Source organism: Podarcis filfolensis (assembly GCF_964270895.1).
Source record: "Podarcis filfolensis genome assembly, chromosome: 6".
NCBI classification, from domain to species: Eukaryota; Metazoa; Chordata; class Lepidosauria; order Squamata; family Lacertidae; genus Podarcis; species Podarcis filfolensis.
Genome location: NC_139609.1, coordinates 32,316,734 through 32,340,712, shown reverse-complemented (window position 1 = coordinate 32,340,712; position 23,979 = coordinate 32,316,734). Strand labels below are relative to the sequence as shown.

The 23,979-nt window shown below is 40.3% G+C and overlaps 1 protein-coding gene across 35 annotated transcripts in view; it reads left to right on the top strand.

The window, feature by feature from the left end:
* ADGRL2 (adhesion G protein-coupled receptor L2) overlaps positions 1–23,979 on the top strand; it is a 348,015-nt gene that overhangs the window by 256,156 nt on the left and 67,880 nt on the right. For all 35 annotated transcript variants that reach the window (XM_083620857.1, XM_083620855.1, XM_083620869.1 and 32 more), the window contains 2 exons: positions 4,748–4,961; positions 21,214–21,323. In XM_083620857.1, coding sequence (XP_083476983.1) covers positions 4,748–4,961; positions 21,214–21,323 — 324 coding nt within the window. The remainder of the gene's footprint in view (positions 1–4,747; positions 4,962–21,213; positions 21,324–23,979) is intronic.

Sequence of the window (23,979 nt, the reverse complement as noted above, 5' to 3'; positions counted from 1 at the left end):
ATAACTAAATTTAGCAGATTTCCTCCTTGATCTTGGAAGTCTGCTTCACAAAGACCAGGCTTCCTCAAACTTGGCCCTCCAGATGTTTTAAGACTACAATTCCCATCATCCCTGACCACTGGTCCTGTTGGCTAGAGATCATGGGAGTTGTAGGCCACAAACATCTGGAGGGCTGAGTTTGAGGAAGCCTGATAAAGACACAAGTATATCCTTGATTCCCAGCAATTTTGTCAAAAAGCCTTCATGAAGCCGGGGCAGCATAGTGGCTGAAACCAATTATGAATCGAGACTCAGACTTCTGCCATGAATTCACTAGGTAGCCTTAAGCAAGCTACCCTTCCTCAGCCTCTGTCTGCCCAACTGCAATATGTGGGATAATAATAGCTACCTTACTGGGTTATTGAAAAGATTTCAACTAGATAAGTTGTGTGGGTTGCTTTGAACACTCAAAGGGAAAGGGAAAGGGACCCCCTGACCATTAGGTCCAGTCATGACGAACTCTGGGGTTGTGGCGCTCATCTCGCTTTATTGGCCGAGGGAGCCAGCGTACAGCTTCCGGGTCATGTGGCCAGCATGACTAAGCCGCTTCTGGTGAACCAGAGCAGTGCACGGAAACGCCGTTGTCTACTTGCACTTTGACATGCTTTTGAACTGCTAGGTTGGCAGGAGCAGGAACCGAGCGACGAGAGCTCTCCCTGTTGCGGGGATTCAAACTGCCGACCTTCTGATCGGCAAGACTTGGCTCTGTGGTTTAACTCACAGCGCCACCTGCGTCCTTGAACCCTCAATGCACTGCACAAATACTAAGCATTTTCATCAGAGCACTTAACTAATAAAATCAGAGAGGACCATGACACCAGACTGATGCTGCAACAGATCAACAAATGACATAGAATCAAATGACTGTAGAGTTGGAAGGGACCCTGAGGATCATCTAGTCCAACCCCCTGCAATGCAGGAATATGCAGCCCTCCCATATGGGGATCGAACCTGCAACCTTGGCATCATCCACACCACCCTCTAACCAACTGAGCTATAGATGAATGACATCAAGAGGGGTTGGTCAGAGAGACAGGCTGCAAGATGTTAGAGAACATCTAGATTCTATGCAAGAACAAAAAAGCTGTCTATTGTACCTATGGGCCATGCATATGCAAACTGGCAATATTATGTAGAGTGACGTCATTAGAAGGTGGTTGGATGATCTGGCCTGGATCCCCTTCAGCTGCCTCTGTTCCTGCAGTTTTCATTCAAGAGTTGAACCGATAACGACAGACCTTTGAGCAAAAACATGTGAACATTTGGTTTCTAAATTATGATGATGGTTACTTCTTCTAAACCACACCACCATCACGTACCCAGACATCAAATGCTGCACCACTGCATTCTGAATTTGGTTTGGCCTCTTTTCTCCCAGTTCTAGAAATACGCAGTTACACAGTTCCTGTATGGATGCTGCCACTCTTTGGAGAAAATTCCCCCCCCCCCCCCCCCGTTTCTGATATATCTCATGAAAAGAATGTATGCAGCACAATAAATGGAGTGTGGGTTTTAATGTAGGATAGGATTCCAATCTAGGCTGAGCTACAAAGCACATTAAGTGGCTTTTTTTGAGGTGGGGAGGGGACCCAGAGCCTCTCAGTCAAATTCCCCTCACAGGGTTGTTGGCAAGGATTGCATGAGGAAGGGACTTCCATATCTTTTCGCGTATAAGAAAGTGCTACAGAAATGCATAATGCGTACATCCGTAAAGAGCTATCCTCTTACTCTCAGCTTTTTTTTGGCTCTGATGTGAACCTGCTGTGTACTGCGCTGAATGTATTTATCCATTGTACTGTCACACAGTGTTTAAAGCACGGCCTTCATGTGGGTATCTTAAAAGCCTTAGCTGAATCAATCTTGAGAGCAGCCCTGTGCATGTCTGCTCAGAAGTAGTGCTCAGAGGGGCTTCCTTCTGAGTAGATGTGCATTGGATTGGATTGTTGCTTCCTAGCATGTGTGTGTGTGTGTGTGACAGAGAGAGAGAGAGAGAGAGAGAGAGAGAGAGAGAGAGAGAGTGGGGGAGATGACTCCTTCTATTTTAAGCTGAATCCACCTAGCCTACTACTGAGAGTCCTGACTGGCACAAGTATTTTGGAGCCCTATCACTGTTGAACCTTCCCATTTGGATTTAGTATGTGAGTCCAGCACCTTTCCTCATTTTTCGCTTAGCTTGATGTGTGAACCAACCAAGTGTCAGAGCAGGATGGAGCCCCTCACATTCGAAGGAGGCAGAACTGGTTATGCAGAGTCAAAATGTAGCTCTACAGGATAGGTATTGAAAGTTACATCAGGCAGCTAAATGAATGATCACAACTTTGTGACCGGGAGGGGGGTGGAGAGAGAGAGCCACTGTGGTGTAGTGGTTAAGAGCGATAGACTCATAATCTGGGGAACCGGGTTCGTGTCTCCGCTCCTCCACATGCAGCTGCTGGGTGACCTTGGGCTAGTCACACTTCTCTGAAGTCTCTCAGCCTCACTCACCTCACAGAGTGTTTGTTGTGGGGGAGGAAGGGAAAGGCAAATGTTAGCTGCTTTGAGTCTCCTTCGGCAATAATTTTCAGAGGAACACTATTATTTTCAAAGGGAAGAAATAGATGTGAAAGTGCACAATACAGGCACAAGGAATCCCAAGATGAAAAGAGCAGAAAGGGGGAGGAGGAAACTGGAGGAGGATTAAGACCCACACTGGTTTTAGGTTTCAGAGTTTATTAAGCCTGTTACTTTTTATTGTTTTTTTCACAGGTAGATGCCCTGCCCCTCTGTTACTTTGAGTCAGGGGGTAAGGAAAGCTGTGTGAGGGCTTGCTATATAAACATTGCAGGCTGTTTTAAGTTCAATGGCTTGGGGGGGGGCAGGGAAAATAAATAGGGACTTACTGCTCAGTGCACGACTTTAAAATAAAGTCAGTCCAATGGTTGACCCAGTCCCAGGGACAGAGAAAGCCAATCATAAACATCTGCTAAAAATAATTAATTTAATGTAATTGTGGCAGCCGTAGAACACAAAGTACAGCTAGTTAAGCATGGTTCATGGCTGTAAGCATGGTTGTAAACCTGCTGTCCAGAATGTGACCCAGCCACTCAGCCGCCAATCCGCACTTTAATGTGAAAATTCCATTCATCGTCCTTGCAGAGTTTTGACTTGTGTAGGGTTGAGAAAGGCCCTGTTTTCTCTTGGCCATTTCCTGTACACTCTGAAGTTTATAACTTAAAAAAATAATCATCATGAGCTCTGACCATGTGCTTATTTGTAGGGTAATGTGTTCTGAACATTTGTTACTTTTTTTATATAAATATTTATTGAATTTTCCAATTTTATACAAACACAAAAAGAAAAAGAAAAATATTAAAAACAAATCAATTTCAATAACAGTTTTTCAATAACATGTTTCTTTGACTTCCTCATACCTCCCCTTCTTGTTTTCTAGTTCAAATTGTTAATCCAGCAAATCCTAATCTCTTAACATTCCTTTTAACTAACACCTTATTTTCCAATCAACTTTTTAAATTTTATGACTTAAACAATATTAATCCCAGTTATTTTTATCATAACAGCTAGAGACCACATAAGTTCAATCCAGCATCTTTCAGAGTTCATTAATTTTGTAGTATTTCTGTAAATAGTCCTTAAATTTCTTCCAATCTTCTTCTCTGAACATTTGTTACTTTTAAGCATGACTTGGGAACGGTGTGAACAAGATGTTTATTTTCTCCATGCTTTGTCTTCCATATCTAGTATGAAACATGCATTAATGCAGCCTACGTTGGACAATAACAATTTCCATGATAGTTAGAACAGTTTCCCCATGGTTACGCGTGCTGTGGCTCTTAAGAGTTTAACCCTCACCCCCAAATATATAGCTGTCAGGGAATCAGGAGCAGGAGCACTGGGGAGAGAGGATTGGGAGAGCGAAGGGGAAGAATCCGAGGGCAGCGTAGGGGAGTATGACAGTGGCCCGAGAGATTCCATGAGCTTCTCCAGCGAATCAGAAGATTCCCAGAAGGGGGCGCCGATGGTCAGGGCAAGGGGGGTCCCAGGGGGGACGCACCAGAATCAAGGAGCCAGAGGGGAACCCCAAAGCAGCAGTGGAGGATCGGGACCAGTTTCCCCACCAGAGCATAGTGGGGGGGAGGAGTCACATGTGTCAGGGGCAGTGTCTCCTCCAGAGAGGGAGTCAGGGCTGACCACGCCTCCAACGGAGGGGAGGTCAGTTGCAGCTAGCCCCCCCGAAGGGGGAAGCAGTGATAGCAGCAGTGGAACGGTCAGAAGGAAAGCTGCTGGCTGGGCGCGCGCGCCAAGTTCAAATGTGCAGGCGCGCGGAACAGCAGGAGACCCGGATGGGGAACCAGCTCCTAAAGCCCGCCGGAGGGAGGGAGAAGGCTCAGGGGAATCAGCGGGAGAAGAGGCTAGAAAGGGCGGAACCCCGGCGGGCAGGCGGACCCAGAGGAGGAAGGAGCAGCGGAGAAGGTGGAGCAAGGCTAGAATCTTAAATTGGTGTCAAGGGGGAGGAGACTCAGACGGAGCATCAGTGGTCTGACACTTGAGACGTGGGGCTGCGCGCTGCGGCTCTGGAAGTGAAACTGAACTTCAATAAAGACTTTTATACTTAACAACGAAGCAGCGTTGGTCCTTTGTGAGCTGGGACCTAGGGTAGCCCTGACAATAGCTTTGTAACTTAACGTCTTTTTTTCTAATTTCTTTTTAGGTTTCAGTCGAGCAGCATTACCATTTGGTTTAGTAAGGAGAGAACTGTCCTGCGAGGGCTACTCCATCGATCTTCGGTGTCCAGGAAGTGATGTCATTATGATAGAGAGTGCTAATTATGGACGGACAGACGACAAGATTTGCGATGCTGACCCTTTCCAGATGGAGAACACAGAATGTTTCCTCCCTGATGCCTACAAGATTATGACACAAAGGTAAGAGCAGTACAGAAAAGGAACTCATATAAGAAAGTTGCAATACAATTCGTTCCCTTTAGCGCCCCCCCCCAAAAAAACCCCCAAATCCTGGAAAAAAATATTCAAATACCCCAGTCATTTTAATCTAGAAAAGCTAAGGAAATAAAGCCACTAGCAAGTGTTTGACAATCTTCTGGTTTAAGTTTCTTCTCTATATAAAAAAAAAAGCAGGAAGGTGACTGCAAGGAGACAGAAACATTTTAATGTGTTTGAAATGTTGCTATATCCTTGTCTTCTGGGAGGTCAGAATCTCACTCAGAAGTTTTCTGAGAACCTGCTTAAAAAGTTTCTAAATATTCATGCTAATTAAACAGCACATGCCTATGCAGATTTACTCAGAAGGAAGTGCCATAGAATTTCAGGTAAGTGAGCACAGGATTGCAATCTTAATGCAATAAATAAATTAATAACCAGCCCACCTACACAATAGGTGAAAAAGAAACCTGATTATACTTTGAACTTATTGGCGGGGGGGAGTAGCCACTCTTATAACCTCTGTTGAAAGTGATAAACCTTTATCAAAATTTACAGTGCTTGAAATGGGCTGGGATGGCATCTGACAGACCAAAAGCCACCCCACTTTTTTTCTCCCTCCCAACATGGGGAACAGATTAGAAACATGTTTTAACATTTATTTACTTATTTTGGTAAATTGACCAAAGAGTGGTCAGTTTCTGTAACTGCTATGGAAATAATTCTTAAAACTCTGTCCATCCGTTTGCTTCAATGCAAATTTCAGTATGTTAAATCTTTTATTGTTTCCCACCACCACACGCACACACAAAAATCCACATAGGTCTTTTAAAAAAGAAGGAGTTGAAAACAGTATTGCATTCGAATAATTTACACTTCATTTTAAATTTCTGGAAATCAACCAGTCATTAAACTGATGACGTGTGTTAAGTTTTTGGTCATTCTGGTCATTTCTAAGCTTTCCCACAAAGGGTATAAAGTCCACTGCAATAAAAAAGCTGGAAATGATTTAGAAAAATGAGTTCACTGAGAAACTCCTGCTTCGGATTAGTTTATGTGGTCAGCTTCTTTCAGTAAGTTCTAGTATTATGAGAGACGAGGGGGGGGGCTTTTCTCTACTCACTGTCTCCACACTTTGCATAGTTTTATAAACTTCTATCATGTCTGCTCTTTTAACTAAAAAGCCACCAAACCTCCTGATATTGTGAGGGCTTGTGCATCTGTAGGCTATTCACAGAATCAGTTCACTTGCACAGAAAGACGTCTTTAAATATTATCCAGCCAGATACAAATGGTATATTTAAAAACACTTCCATAAGAAATGAAATAATCTGCATAATTTCCATTGGTGTACTGATTCTAGTTCACTAGGTGTACCCAGCTAGTAAATGATGACACACCACACCTTCTTCTCAAACAAATAGCAGTGCCCCCTTAACGTGTTTCTGCCACTCATTTATCCTTCACAGGACACAGCTGTGAATGAAGTCAAAACTTAATACAAGAGATGTTTACTTGCTTTGCTCTCCTGACCTTTCTATTTGTAGGTTAGGGGCAGGCCTTTCAAAATTCTTAGACCTTTAATTTGAGATCTCCTTTTCTTTTTATTGTCTTAAATGTATAATGATGAAAAAAGCCCATTTATTTCGGGGAAGAAAGCAACAGGAAATGGAGATATTCTTTGGGACTCAAGTGTCTTTCTGACAAATGATGTTTTTAATTCCTTTTGTCAAAGTGAGTGACACATGGCTGAAAAAAGCAAAACAAAAATAAATTATCTTTCCGATCAGATCCTGTCCTGTGAGCATTGCATGTATTCCCTTGCTTGTCAGAGCAAGGGGGGAAAGTAGTAGTGCAGGAATATCAGATGAGCTTCCTTTCAAGTGAAAACAAGGCTGGCTCTTTTTCTTTCAAACGATAATGAATAAAGGAAATTATTTGACTAGAGCTCACGGTCTTGGATAGTTGGATAGGGAAATCACCCATCTCATCTGATTAATCTCATCCTGAATTTTTTAGGCCCCTTAAGCCTCAGGTCTGCATGGGTAGAAAACCTAAACCGGTTTGAGAAAATGGTTTTCCCACTACATTATCGCATTACAGTGCACCCTACAGAAAATCATTTTGGAGAATTGTACCGTATATGCCTTGTGACAGCATCTAGAACATGCTTCTGTAAAAAATATACATCAATACAGTGTTAAAATGGTATGTCTTAACATGAGTTTAAAATGTCCTTAATGTTCACTGCTTTATTGCCAGGTTTCTCATCCAGAGAGGGCACTGTGTTACTGCGAATGAAGCCTTTTAGGGTTAGAGTTTTTCCAATTTTAGATGTGGGCATTTCCCTGCTTTCATGTGACTCTAGTTGCTGCTCCTTCTGCAGCTTGTGGCAGTTACTATTTTCTGAAAGGTCTTCTGTGTGAAAGGTGTCATCTAGTCAACTGCAACCTACTTTCCCCCCTTTTTCTCTTTCGCTCAGTATTCCGGATACTTGCTGCTCTTTCTCTGCCCCCAAAACTGATTGTATTGATGGTCATATATCAGATACCAATTTGGACAGATGCATTGCCTGAATGAATGTGCATCAAAGCTGTCATTGTAAATGACTGAGCTCAGATATCAGGTCCTTATTTTCCTTTGGCATGTCATTGGCTTTCAATGCAGGAGTTTGAAAGATGCTTGACAAACCTCTACTGTACATGATTATCAGAGCCAGACACTCTCCTCTTAGACATTCCTTTATTTAGAGCTCACATCAAAGCAGACTCACAGACGCGGGCATTCTTTCTACACACTCATATCAAAAAGTAAATTTGTAGTCAGATGAGTGTTTGCAGAGTTCTTTTTATTTAAGGTCAGTTTTTAACACTGACCACATTTTGTGATTTCATTTTGTTCTCAAAGCAAAGAAATGTAAGGTCCTAGGGCTGACTGAAGTGGCACATTTACCTGAACAATATTTAATAGTTTTTAGCACTTACCAGAGGAAGCAGGCTGTGTCTTCCAGATGTTTTAGACTAGAATTCCTTTCAATCCTGACTACTGGCCACGTTGGCTGGGGCTAAAGTGATTTGAAGTCTAAACCACCGGAATTTCACCATGTTGAATAACATGGTTAATATATTAACATTTTGGTTAATATAATTTTATTTCAGTTGAATTTGTTTTTTCCTTAACAACTGCAAGGTAGGCTAGGACTGAGACTGAGAACGGCTTGTCTAAACTCACTATTTTTATAATCTGTAGCTCTTAGCAACTATCCTACATGATCTCCCACCTGAATGCAGTTTCATTACTGTCAGTCTTGATGGCACAGAATGATTGACACATGACAGGGGGAAAAGTGTACAAGAAATCATATCAGTCGTTTTTTGGGGGGTATTTAGCAGAGTTTCTTTGCTTTTTTTTAGTCCAGATTTAAATTTGTCTTAATTTTTAAAAACTTTTAAATAAAATATTAATCTAGTGATGGGCCACTTCATTATTTAATGGAAAAAAACACTATAACACTGCATTGAAACAAAGCACAGAAAAAATAAGCCAGAGGACATTTTTAATCCATGCTTCCATTGCGTGGTTTTCTGCTGTGGTTTTGTTGAATTTTAAACTGATGCGTAATTGAGTAAATAAGAAAACTAAATCTCAACAGCCTTTTACTACTGTATCTCAAATAATGTAACCGGAGTTAAACCAATAAATAAGAGGAGGAAAATAATAATATAGACTTGTAGATTCCTTTCAAATCATGCCATTAATACTTTTTTGTTGGCAGCAGTTGCAGTGACAGATTCTTTTCCGTAAGAATTCAGTGCATGCAAGGTGCAATGCCCTTTAATGGGGCTTCTCTCGTGTAGCATTCTGATAGTATTGATTTAAGCTTTGACTTACATTGCCTTCAGGAGTATTGCTGGCCATATATTTCCCCCCCAACCTTAGGCTGAGATGTAGTGTAGTAAATTGCCGCCAAGGCCAGAACCTTCAGATGACCGCATGCATGCTGATGAAGGACATCTGCCTTGATTGAAAATAAGTGGCCAGACACACATCTAAGAATAGTATGAATCAGCATTGGGTTTAATATATATTTAAAAGAACTCTTGGAAAAAATAGCTTGGGGTTGCAGGTTAGTTCTGTGCCAAGCCTCATGGCTCCTGAAAGAATATATTAGCCCCAGAGCAAATCTCCATGGAAAAAATGAAATTTGGTACTAACATCTTAAAGGCAGAATTAACACTTTAAAAGGCCATGCTCCTTTCAGCCCATGTCATTATCAAGATATACCCTTCTCTCTTCCAAGCAGTCCTGCTCAAATCGGTTGTCTTGATTTATGTTCTGCTGCATTTAATATACTAAATGAGCATACGCTAAGCTTACAATAATGCTGTTATTTATAATGGGAAAGCATTCTTTTTCACCATAACAACATCACTAATTATATTACATTATTGGTCACTGTAGCCGCTAAATCAGATGTAAAGTGGATTTAGGGTTCCTGTACATGGGATCATGCAGCCATTTATCTCAGCCCTTTGCTGAGCAGACCTTTATTAAGCTATGATGACTGTTGAATAGGAAATGTAACCAAGATTATTTTTATTCAAATATAATTTAAATATTCATCAAAGAGGATTTATGCTTGAAACTGACAGAGACTATTAACATCAAAAAATATAATTAACTGCACTGGGTATCATGAAGCAGAGTTAGTCAAATAGCCGAGAGGTCTAATTGCTCTAGAGTTTGCAAAGCAATAGTTTATATATTATACGGTTGCTGTGGAATTAATAGTAATGTGGTTTCCTATGTGAGGCAATTTAAAGCTTTCTGTTAAGGTTCATTGCTCTGGAGGAAATATGTTGAATATCATGTAGTAAACAGGACTGACACTTAAAAAAAAAACAGACATGAAAATGAGAACCTGTAAAGATTAAAAGGACAAGAAAATACTGAGGCCTTTAAGTCATCAAAGGAATTTTATTTTGTAGAGTTTATAGACCTAAGCATTAGGCAACACACAGCAACATTGTTTACCAAAAGAAGGGGGTGGGAGAGAGAAAATAAAAGAGAAAAGGGTTAACAAATTAAATTAAATTAAATGCTCCTTGGGAAAACGATTGATGCAAAGTGATCTATCAAATTGGATGCAACACAGTCACTGATCTCTCAGATTGTGTTGATAAAAAAATACCGTGGCACACATACAATTGTCTCAAAGTTTTAATTTTAAACATCTTAACATTTTTGGCTCCATTAGGCCTTTGTAGCAGAGTGTGAGAAAGGGACACCTTTCCCATTGTGCTTCACAGGGTCTTTTTGTATTTGCCCAGCCTACCCAGCCCTGAATTAATCAGATGTTGTAATGGCATTTTTGCATTACTGAAATTGCTGAAATGTGAGAGCTTAAGGGTCAAGGGGAAGAACAATAGCCCGATGTTAACAGAGCATCTGTTCTCCCTCCATTAATGAAGTTGCAGCTAATTGCCTAATAAATTGGTCATCATTACTCAAAAAGCCTAAATAACTCCAGACTTGAACACGACCCTTACGAATATGAAGCAGAACCTCATAGGCACAAAGTAGAGGAGGATCTTTACATCCCCACCCCTGCAAATCTGTTTGAAGAGAATGGAAAGGAAACTAAACCAGACCCAACCAGACTTCCAGTTGCTCGTAAAGACCATGCCTGTGTTATCCATTATTTAACATGCTTACCCTGTTTATATCAGTGACATAAGAGTGTGTGCTAGTTTCTCCGAAGAGTACTGTCTTTGCCGCTTCATAGCACACTGTCTTGTACTCCCAGGCCTGCACATGGTGTTAGCAGATATTTAAAGCATTTCAGTCTAACATTTTATAGGTCATGATGAACTGAGCCTATAAAGCAAGTTACTGCTAGGAAGTTAATGCAGTCTAAGAGTGTAACGTAGACTGAATGCTCTACTCAGTCAGTGTGTTTCAGCTTGCCGCAAGAACCATCAGTGGGGAATTAAAAATTACCCTCATATAAAGCTCTAATGGCAGATTGTTTGATAACATAACAATAGCCAGAACTATTCTACAGATGGGTGTGCCTTAGATTTCTGCCGTCGCAAATTTAGAGTCTCAGTTTCCTTTTAAAATAAGGTCATTATAGGAACATGCATATTTCCCCCCTGATTTACATACACAAATGCTCAGAACGTCGAAAGAAAGTCAAGGTGCTGATAATATTTATCAGAGATGTAGGATACGTGATTCGCTGGTATATTACCTCTTTTTCATTATTCATTGTTCTCCCTTGGTGACCTTTACACCCAACTTCCACCCATTAAGTGATGGTTTGAAGGGGGAATCAGCTGTACTCGTGGCGTTGACTCCTCTGTTATTGGGACTCCTGGTCACATTGAGGAGCCCCTTGTGAGTAGAGCCAAAGGTCTATTCAACTTGTGGAGGCCAGGGACATGCCATAAATGCTCCCATCTTTTTAATGGCATGGTCCCCTTTACTTGGGAAAGCATATAAGGCAGTCAGTCAGTGGATATTGCAATCCTGCGTCAAGCTTTTCTTAAGTTTGAGAAAGTATCGGGTTGGGTATGTGTGTAAGGCACTTTATTAAACAAACATACTTTGCACTCCAATCAGTGTCCCTGAACATTCAAAACCTTTATATGGTGTAACAAAAAATCCTTTTATACTACGGTGCCAGCCTCCCCTCACTGGATTCCTTATTCTTATTTCCAAACTAGGGAAGGCAGGTACACCAGACTGGACTATATTTCATCTAACAGAGATGTATCCATTGTAAGTGTAAAACCACCCATATTATTTTAGTAGTGGCTGTTGGTGCAAAGCTTATCTTTTAACCTTGCTCTTCCAGCATGGCTTTCTTGCTGTGATTTCTAGCTAGAGTGGGTAATGATGCTGAACATGTCTTTAATCTAGGCATTTTATGAACTCTGCAAAGCTATTGTTTCAGCATAAATCACAGCGCTGTCCTCAACCTTAGGGTTTATGTGAAGGATTGTTCATATATGTGCAAAAATGAGGCGGGTTGGACTCATTTCTCTACACGCCACACGCCCCTGCACATGTGATGTTTATTTTTAGGTGGTAAATTCTGTGATACAAATATGTAGATCTGTAGGTGATTTCTCATTTCAAATGTATTAGTCTTCAGAGCACTGCCAGTATCACAGATAAGTTGAGGAGATGTCACTAACACTATACACTTAGTGTTCTTTGATTATTTCTTCATCTTTGTGACTAAAGATCTCTCAATGTAGTTCTACATTTTAAGGATCACTTTGGAGAGTGCTCTGTAAGACTAAATACATAGGAGGTAGCGTTCCGTTATCATGAATGCCATCAGAAATGCCTTGTTGCCTCTCTTATCAGCCACTTCCTGCTGTCAACCAGTGCGTATTTCAATAGGGAAGCATTTGCTTCCAGTGTAATGCAGCATAATGTCTAACACGGAGTTTTTAATTGTGCAAACACACGAAGCCTTTGCAGTGGTAGGCAATTTGATAAAAGGATTAGATTATGAATATTTCCAACTTGATTAGAGATTAGCTGGGAGCTGATCAATGTGAGTCAATGAATCTCCTCAAATCTCTTATGTTTCTCGCACATCTGAACTTGCTTGTGGAGTGGGGAGGGGGCTTTTTCCAGCAATATTAATTATAATACAAACCTGCCATTCATTGTGAAGGAGTCAGGTAGATTCTTGCAGAATACATTCAAAGAAGTAATGTACCTAATCCATACAAGATTAAGCCTTTTTAGTTCCAAATTTTTTTTAATGATTTTTCAAGAGGAAGTGTTATAACTCTGAAGCTTTTACAAACTTTCAAGATGCTAATTGTACCCAGACATTGCCATGGCTGGTGAATAACTGTTCCTTTGTGGCATCCAGCCTTTCTCAAGAAAGAAAGAAAGAAACCTGGACAACAACGCAGCACTTGTAGCACAAACTTTAGAGATACATTTTAATAGAAAATGACACCACTGGTACTGACTTGATTAAAGATCCTTCCAAGGGCACACCACTTCTGTCGCAAGTTTTAAGCCACATGGGGGGGAAAGGGATAGGGAAATCGGAAGATCAACTCAAAAGTCTTTTCATTTACTTATTAGTCTCCAGTTTGAGATTTGTACTTTTAAAATCCATAAATGGAAAGCTAAAGGTATGGGGCAGGGGAGAGATTCAGATTGGTCTCAGATTGCAATCTTAATCAGGACAAGAAAGAGGAAAAGAACAAAAGGAAAGTAATCTAGATCATTTGGGAATGGCTTGAAATTAGCCAGCTATATTGGCTGCTTTTAGTGTTTCGCTGTATGTTGGACTGTGCCATTATACGCCGTAAATATAATGCAAACACAGATCGCATTGACAACAAAGGGGGATATCTGTGTTCCCTCCATTCATGGGGTAACTTTAAAAAAGAAAGAAAGAAAGAAATGTATTTACTCTTAAGAACCAACTTATTCTGCACACAAAGGTTTGTGTGTTGACTCCCCCCCCCCATTTGCATCATTAGTGACTGAAATACTCAGAGAGTGTAATTAATGGGCTAAGAGAGTCATTTAGGCAAACCCAGAGCCATGAGGGTGAAATATTTTTCTCCATGGAAAGATCTTTAAGGAATAAATAATTGCACGCACCAGAGGTTTGCGATGGCCAATCTAAATGTGAGCGTGCAATTAGGAAGAGCGTGGCTCAAGAAGCAAAATGCTTGCCGCTATCCGCATATCATGTGACTAATTAAATATTTAAAAGTCCATCCCTACCCTTCTTCATCCCTCGCTCCCCAAAAGAAAAATATTATGCCACAAATAGACTGGTAACTTTTGCAGATAATTAAGAAGTTTTGGAAGGAGGGTGCAGATTCCGATAGCCTCCAAGGTTCTTACAAGGTCATGTCTTATTATGCTGCATCTTCTATATGTCCTGGTAACAACTTTCTTGCTAATTTAAATCTTAACTAGGACATCCCATAGCGATTTCCCATTTCCCTTGTCAAAATGGAAAGTGATTGTTTCTGTATGCAAAAACTGCAGTAGGTGAACGTTTTCATAAGTAATTGGTCCTAATTGACACTGGCCCCAATATATAGAGATACATTGTAATTATCCCACGAGAAGTTTGGAAACTGTAGGCATCCAGTAAATGCTTAAATAAATAAGTGTGCGCACACATTTATTCGCTGTATGTATCTGCAATAATGTTTCCCCTGCATTATGTTGAGACATGATGACCCTTTGAAATTAAGAGAGCCTCAGTGGCCTGCTTCGTAAATAAATATGTCTTATTTTGCTCCTAAAATGAAGCCACTTTTATGTTGAATGTGCAATTCTGCAAACGAGAAAGTTGGGTTGGATTAATAAGACTCTGAGCGAGTCAGGCCTAATTTGCATTAAACTGACCCAAAGGTCTTGTAAAATTGCTCAGAATTATCAAGGCTTCTAACATATCAGAGTTTTTATTAACAAATTACTGGTGTTATATTTTTTTTAAAAATATGCTTATTTTGCTAATTAAAGGAGCTTTCAAAGGCAGTTTTAAATTGTATTTAAAATCTATGCAAATTATGTTATATAAATAAAATACATCCCACATATTGTTGTTTGTGTACACCCTTGCACAAGTTGTTATTTGGGGTATCACATTAAAACTAGAAAGCGGTAAAAACATTCTGACATGCTAAAAATTGTAACCCTTTTGTGGACATTTGAAATAAAAGAATAATTAGTGGCATACAAGGGTTTACTACCAAATCTGCTGGGTCTTTCTTTTATGCCAGTTGTGAGCACACCTTATGGAAGTAAAGGTAAATGACCCCCTGACAGTTAAGTCCAGTCGCAGACGACTCTAGGGTTGCAGCACTCATCTCACTTTACAGGCTGAGGGAGCTGGCGTTTGTCCGCAGACAGTTTTTCCAGGTCATGTGGCCAGCATGACTAAGCCGCTTCTGGTGCTACAGAACACCAAAACCAAAGCAGCACACGGAAACACCGTTTACCTTCCTGCCGGAGAAGTACCTATTTATCTACTTGCACTGGTGTGTTTTCGAATTGCTACGTTGGCAGGAGCAGGGACCGAAAAATGGGAGCTCACCCTGTCGCGGGGATTTGAACTGCCGACCTTCTGATCGGCAAGCCCAAGAGGCTCAACCACAGATCTACCTGGGTCCACCTTATGGACGTATGGTGTACTAATTTCAGTGAGACATTCCTTTACATCATATTTCTCCAAGTTATTGTAGTCCAGATGTTCTGGACTACAACTCTCTTTTATCACTGACCATTGGTCAAAATGGCTGGGGCTAATGGGAGTTGTAGTCTGAAATGTGTAAAGGGCACCAGTTTGAAAGGATACATAGGTCACCCACTGTCACATCATGTACTACTTTGTTTCCAGTGTTTTGTTTTGTTTTGTTTAAAATTGTTGGATGTATTTGTTCTCTGTGCTTTATATCTTTATTGTTTTGCCCATATTGATATATTAATGGATTGGTGGATTTAGTAAGCTGTAACAGGCAGTTGTTGCATGTCCGGCATATCACATCACTAGATGGGAAGCTAGTTTCACGGTGCGCATGTCATTCCTTTCACAGTGGAACCTGAAGGTGGCTTTATGCACTAAGTAATATTTGGTGGATTGTGTCCATTGGGTTCCATTTGCATTCATTGGATTCATATAGATGCAGAATTAAATTAAGTTATTTACTTTCAAATTAATTTGAAGCCCTTATTGATTTTACAGAACTAACCAAATAGAACATAGTTGTATTTTTTTTATTTGTATCACATTTAAAAATAACTGCCACAAGCATTACTTATTACATTAATTGTGACAAATGGGATCATTACTGTGAAACACCTTCTTTGCCATATTAATTGTGCCACATTTAGCTTCCTAATGTTATGTTTATTTAGTAATTAATAAGATTCAACAAATCATTAGTTATTAAACATTTAAGGAAAACTGCATCCGCATTTCTCCTGCAGTGTTAAAGTTGCTGGCTTATGCACAGGCCCTGCTGTCTTCGCTGCTATTCCATGTGCATCTCTCTTTTTCTGTGTGAGTGCACAAGTGCTTGGTTTCTTACATATATGTGTATTATGGTTGCCACCTTTGGTTGGGCAAAATACAGGGCAGGTCAGGGTGGATGGGGGGGAGGTCCTAAAAATTACTTTATCAGGTGCAGAAATGACTTCAAAGCAATCCATTACAGTGACACACTGGGATTATAGTGGTTTATTCAATGGGAAAAAACCCCAGGCCTGCATACACACACAAGCTGTCTGACTCCGAGTCTCCGTCTCTGACCCACCCACTTCTGCCTGCACAAAAACTCTCCCCCCTCACTCTCCGTTCCACCCATTGCCCTCCACAGCCTGCGCAAAACCCGAGACGCCGCTGTAGATGGCCCATGCACTGCAAACCACATATCTCTCTCTCCGCAAGCCATCCTCTGCCCATGCAAAAACTCTCTCACATGTACTGCCAATTTAATGGCAGTATAATGGACAAGTTAGGCTGGATCAGTCATTAGTCTGACTACTGTAAGCAGAGTTTGCTTTTTATCTACCACAGCCATCTCTTTCGTGTGTGTGTGTGTGTATTCTGACCACTCCAGTGTTCAGTTTTCCTCTCCATATCCAGTACTACATCTAGCTCCTCTATGCATGCCAGGCTTGTCATGCTATACCAAACCTTTCATTTTAATCTTGGAGTATTTGTTCAAGACCATAGATTTTGCATTTTTAATCTTCCCTAGAACAGTGGTGAATAATGGCCCCTGGCAGGAGATAATGAAATTTTCTTAATTTATATTTTCAAGCAGAAGCCTCAATTGAAAATGGCATCCTATGGCCCGGAGACATAGCTCTAGTGCAAGTTTCAGGGGAGCTGTAATAATAACGCAGTGCCAATGGTGACGGGGAGTGATAGGACAGTGAAGAAGTAATTTAAGGAAGAAAAGGGAATGTACCAAAGCTTTATTGTAGCATATCTAATGATCTGCTGAAGATCCCCAATGGCTTTTGGAGCATGACAGGAGAAACTAATGTTATCTTGCCAAAACAGAAGCCTCTGCTTAATCAGCAGAGCAAGACTATTGATTAAAACACCTCACACAAATAGATTACACATGGAATCTCATCTCCATACTTTTCACTTGGTAAAGTGTAATAATGAGCATAAGATAATCAAAAGAAGAGCTAAAGCAATTTGTTGGGAATTGTACAAGTCAAGATTACAGCAGGAACGCAAACAAATTAGAATGAGAACAAGGGCTGCTTTTAAAGCCAAGCGCATGAGGACAAACTTGCACAGTACACAGGGATAAACATGAAGTGGGCCCATGTAACAGCAGTTAGGAAAATGAAAAATTGCCTCATGCATTGGTTCGACTCCCTCACCCCCTTCTCTTTATCTGATGTGCAAAAAAGCACAGGCCTGCTTTTGCCCAATCAGTCAAATGAGGTGAGCCAAGTTCACCATCTCTCTGGAGCTGTTAATTAGCTGGCCACGTTTGATTTCAGATTCCCTCAGTGTCGCTATACATATTGGAAAGATGTAAAAAGAATTGCAAATTCTAAAACACACACACACACACCCTCACATTTGTGGTCTTACATTATCTCTTCAATAGAATGCTATCTGACAGTGAATACTGTCATAAAAGCACAGGCATATTCCTGCATTCTCCTCACAAGTGGGAGGTGGGCAGAAAGAGAGGTTTGTATGCAGACATGCCTATCTCTCTCTCTTTTTCCATATAAGTGGCAATTTACATGCCCCTTCCTCTACTTCGCTCCTCAAATAGCCGTATGCATATATCTCAGAAGCACAGGAATTTTAAGTGCAACAATTACAGCTTTCGACAGAATCAGTTAATTAGCCTTCTAAAATGAAGGACTGTTAATTGTGGGCTGTATTACTCTGGAATAAAAGCTGGTACTTAGAATAAGGGACAGCCGGCCACCCTATCCAACACATGCACACACTGCAAGAATCTCTACACTGTCCCATTGAAGAAAAAGAAAAAAGGAACTTTACCACAGATGAACGATATGTGCTGGTTTATTATAACTTGCCAGTGGCTGTTATCTACCTGTTCACTTTTGGATCATAGCCAATTATATGCTGCATTCATGCCATCCAAAATAAAGTCCTATTAAGCTTCCACCAAGATGTTTCTTTGCCAAAATAAATCACAAATATGACCTTTAGTATATCATTTGACAAACAACAGTCCTGCTAACGCAAGTGCTTTTGGCTGCAAAATGGAATCTCTCCCTCCCTTCTTTTTCCACACGGCCCTTAAATCTGCTCTAGAGAATTGTGAGGAAACCCAGTCAATATTTAGGGAGATGTGGTGAGCAATATGATGAACATAAGTAAGGGTAAGGTAAAGGACCCCTGGATGGTTAAGTCCAGTCAAAGGCGACTATGGGGTGCAGCGCTCATCTTGCTTTAGGCCAAGGGAGCAGGCATTTGTCCACAGACAGCTTTCTGGGTCATGTGGCAAGCATGACTAAACTGCTACTGACACAACGGGACACCGTGACGGAAGCCAGAGCACATGGAAACGCCGTTTACCTTCCCACCCCAATGGTACCTATTTATCTACTCACCCCATTGCGTGGATTGGAACTGCTGACCTTCTGATCAGCAAGCCCAAGACCCTAGCAACCGTTGTATTGAATTCAATTAAGTCATTTTGTGAGCTTTGGGGAAACCCATGGAGGAGATTTGGGAGAGGGCAGGGGGAGAGGGGGAGGGAGTAGAAGTTCCAGTCACACAATGACTTTGTTGGATACAGCCCTTTGTTTCAAATAGTAATTTAATCTGTTTGTTGATTTCAGTGTTGATTTAGTTGCCTTGAATATGATTTACCATAAAACAGAGATTTAAATGTAGATTCAAGTTAGTTCCACATTTCCCATTATTCATTCATTTTATTATTTATCACAGGGGTTTATGTCCCACGCTTTGGTAGAAATTCCTTGGGCAGCTGGCAATTGTTTTGTGGGTTTCTTTTTACTCACAAGGCATGCAAATGTTCAAAATTAGGCACACATATCCTGTTCCCAGTTAAGATATGTATTTTAAACAAATTATCACATACTAGCAACCAGTATACACAGTTAGAAAATTCATATGCAGGCTATGAAATAAGTACATTGTCTACTGAGTGTGTTCAGTGTATGAGATACTGTGGCATTTTTATTCTCACAAAGTATCATTTCAGAGCTGTAAAGCTGAAGTATACACAACTATAATGCTGTCATTGGTAATTTTCTGCAGGATGTTGTCTAAAAATACTGAGAAAAATAGAAGTGGACAGTCCGCAGGCAGCTACTACTACCAATGACAGCTATTTGTCAGCTCCAGCTAGTCAGTCTTTTTTTTTTATTAAAAAAAAGCAAAGTCAAATTATGCGATCTACTTGAATCACACATATCTTCACATTTCACATCGTGTATTCTGCTCTTGCATAAAAGGACAAGTTACCATGGAGGGTTACCCTTTGCCCACTGGAAGCCTTGTTGAGCCATCGTTCTGAGTGCTGAGATTTCATCACCCATTCCCTAGCCACTTTCAAGCATTTATATAGTGTCATAAAGGCTGGCAACTTGCTTTAAAAAGAAGAAGAAGCTGGCAGTTGCAGGAAGCTGAATTCCATGTCCAGTAATGCAGTTATTTCTGCACTTGTGAGGAATCTCAAAATACACAATAGTTTCAGTTGCAATAGTTAGGACAGAACCGACAGCCATCAGCATTATTGCAAAAGGAGAAGAAAAAAAAAGAAAAGACCAGAAGTTTTCTGCTCAGCCTGAGACTTGGTTCCCATGATCTTATCTGTTGTGCATGAAACCTGGGTCCTTCCCATTGCTGTTGACATTTCCTGAATGTTTCTTCCAAAGCTACCAACCAAAAATTCAAGTAGATTCATGATTTATTTGCTGGAAGGACAACTCAAGTTGTACTATTGGGCTGCCTTTAATATTCTTCCAGCTGCATGAACTGAAATCTCAGCTTGATCTTGCACCTGTTGGCAGGGGACAGATGTCAGGGGTTCCCTGACACAAGACAGATCTCTTCAACTTGTGCAAGGGGTATTCAGTAGTGTGGGAAGTGCTAGTAGCACAAGGATTGATGTACGGCTGGAGTCAAAGGCTAGACTATTATTTTAAGACCTGGCTTCCTTTGCTTCACTTTACTGACAAACAGAACTCACCCAGGAGATCAGCCAAGCTTTCCTTGTTTTTAGTCACCAAACTGTTTCTGACCTTTTATTTTCCTCCTTCCTTTGCTTTCAGAGAAAAAAAAGGCTGAAAGTCATTTTCTTTCAACCCCCTTTTTTTGGTTTTGACTAGTGCTGCTTGAGCCAGATCAAAATCAATCCATTTTAAAGTACCGAGCTGTAAAATACAAATCCCGTCTTAATGTATTTGTTTGCAAAGTGCCAAACTGTACAAATCAGTAGCTTTCACTATGAAAAATTGATTGTCAACTTTTCTAACAGCAGGTAAATTAGGTAGTTTCTTTCTTTCCTTCTTTCTCTCTCTCTCTCTCTGTTAAATACTTTAAAAAGAAGGCTGTAATTGTAGACACACTTACTTGGGAGTAGGTTTTGTTGAACACTGTGAAAGTTACTTGTGATAGCAAATATGCATAGAATTGTTCTAGTCTGTCCAGCATGAGCAATTAACTCATTAAAATCAACGAAACTTGAAAAGTGCTTAATTTGGGCTGGATGAAGCCCTTTTGTTTTAAGGTAGTTTATAGCAAGCATTATTTTCTTACAAAGGTTTATGATAACTTACCTAGGAATACATTCCATTGAACTTGGTGGAGCTTACGTCTGAGTAGGTATGTTTAGGATTTTTTATGTCCCCACCATGATGGGTTATATTTTGTTAATTAGATTTGTTACATTGTTTTAGGATTCTTGTAAGGCACCCTGCGAGTTGCCAGAATGGAGGGAGGGGTTATAGCAGTATCCAAGATAATTAAAATAAGCCTTTAGCCTTTACTGTCTGAAATTACTTCTGGTACTGATTACTGAAAGTTCTGCAAAATTATTATGAGTTTGAACTAAAAATACATCTAGCCCACAACCTCTTTGTGGTCTAATTCAAATGCAGTGCTGCCTGATTCCCTAGCTATGGTTGCCGCAAACTCTGTAAATTTATTCTGATTTTGAAATTAACACACATCCTTCTCCTTCTCCTGCCCCAGGTGCAACAACAGAACACAGTGTATAGTAGTTACCGGGTCAGATGTGTTTCCTGATCCTTGTCCTGGAACATACAAATACCTCGAAGTACAATATGAATGTGTCCCTTACAGTAAGTATACGCTTTTTTTTGTTGCTGTTCTTGTTCACTTCCTCTAGCCTTCACAATTGATGCTGTGGCAGTCCAAGATGCACAAAAAGAGCATAGGTTTCGGGCCTGAGAACTATTATGCATGCAGAGCACTTTCAAACTAGGCCTTCCAATTAGCTTCAGCAAAGTGTGGAAAGGAGCCATCGTGTGATGCTGGCCAAGTGGCTGTCTGTGTTCTTAAGTGTTTGGCTTTTAAGGGTACTAGGGTTTTATTCCGCCCCTCCCTCCCCCCCACAAAAACAAACTTGAATTAGCTATTCAAAAGACTAGATAGAAATTTGTACTTTTGCCCAATACCGGTTCCTGACAAATTGGCTTGGCTTGCAGTTTTCTAAAGAAACCACTGACTCCAATTTTAATCTTCCAACAGTTTGAAACAGCTACCTGCTGTGGTAACAGTGGTTCACAGCCATACAGTACTGTGGAAATATCCAGGAGCTATTCCCCAGTTACTTGATACAGCAATGTTTGCTTTTATTTCATTTTTATTTTCAGTTTGAAGATCATTGTTGTTGTTGATGTTGTTATTTATTATATTTGTAATGTAATATAATACAGGGCAGTTCACAACATAAAAATACAAAACCAGACCACAAAAGACATAACAAAACAGAAGCAAACCAATAAACCCATTCCCACAAAAAGTAATTAGCCAAGGGCCTGGTTGGGGAGGGGACATTTTCACCTGGTGCCTAAAGAAATGCAATAAGTCCTTGAGGAGAGCACTCCACAAACTGGGAACCCGTTCTCATGTTGCCACCCTCCGGACCTCTTGTGAAGGAGGCGCACAAAAAACTTTTGCAACTAATGAATACTCCCTTAAAATTACACATTCATTCTTTTTTAATGTACAGAATCTCATTGTTTGATTCTTAAAATAATAATAATCAAGTGATCCTCTAATCAGCGGGTAAGCAGTATCTACTCCCACCCCAAAATAACCCCATCATCCACAGTAACAACCTATCCATGATGAGTCTCCATTCATCAGCAGAGCATAACATCTTTGGCAGACCAGTCGACAAGCCTTGAAATGCCTGCCGTGGATCTAAAGAGCTGATTCATCCAGTTTCTGAAAAGCTTTTGTTTTCTCCTCCATAATGCCGTCGTTCAAAATAAAGTCAACCTTGGTCTCATATTTTCTATTAGAGGAAGTCTGTTGCTTCTAACAGTAAACTTCAGCAATGCATTGATTGTGCCTCCATTTGCTATAAATGTGACGTTAGTGTTTTTTAATATCTTCAAACTTAAAATATTAAAAATAATTGCAGCGTTCTTTTTGGCGTAGGGAACATACACACAGCAAGAAATGAACGGTATAGGATTAGTAGCATTTGCGCACTAAAAAAAATTGACGGAATCAGCTGTGTCAGAAATAGGCAGCACCAACTCCCCCCCCCCCCATTAATGCACTTAACACTGTATGTATATGTATACAGCAGTTTGCATCTGGATAGTACTCAATACTGAGTCACAGTATTGATCTTTCTGCGCATCAGTTAAAGGCCGAACACAGATCATCTTTTCTTTCCATTCTTGCTATGTATTCCTGTGCCATTGTGAAGCAGATGCTTGTTGTGGCTTTCTTTTTTGTGCCGTGGGTAGGAATTGGAATCCTACTGTGTCTGCTGAGCTTTAGTGCCCTGTTCTCATGTGTGTATCATTGGTGGCTCATTGAAACCATCCTTCTTGTGGCACTTTGAGGAGGAATGTATTGTCCCTACCTAACAAAAACAGCTTTGTTTCATAAAGTCACCTTTACATTAAGATCACTATTTCTATTCCTAAATTCCCAGAAAGAAGCAGTGAATCCAATTCCAAGCTATTCAAAAGCCACAATGTTTCTGTTTTGTTGGGTCGTGTAGGACAAGACAGTAGTTAAAATAAATAAATGCAAATGTTATTTTCAGATTTCAGATCATTTTTTTCATGCTGTTTTAGGGAGACAAGTGTGGATATGCCCTGCTGGTTTGGGTTTTCCTATCTACAGAGAAAAAATGTTTCTTTTGCAGTTAACAGAAGGATGCTCTGCACAGCACTGCCTAGGCAGAACTCTTTTAACATGTAGTAATTTTACTCCTTTAAAAATAGCTGTATTTCAATATGTATATTGCTTACTGCTCATTTCATTACAAAGCTATTTTCAGTTGCTCTGTGCAGAAGTGAAATGAATCAAGAGTCTTTTCTGATTCATGAATCAAATTCAGAGCTTAATTTGAAGAAGCACATTTTGAATTTGATTTAATATGAATATTTGTTGATAATTGCATTTTCATGTTCTGGCTTACTATTTACAACACCTTTAGAAAAAGAAAAGGTAACATGATCATGCTTACTTTGTAATATATAATACTTTATTTAAAGAAGCAAATAAATTTTGGCCACAGTCCTGCACCCCAAAAATAACAAGAAAAACCCGTGAGTCGAGATTTCTCTATCAGGCATGTTACAGACTTCCTCCAATGCAAGCTTTGGGCCAAACTAGATGTGATGTTTCTTTGTATCTTTAGTCTCTGTATGGCTATTTTTTTCCTGGCAATAAATAGCTGACATAGGATGTCTGAGCCAGATCAGGGCTGTGGCATCGGGGCGGCGGGAGGAAGAGTTAGTCTTCATC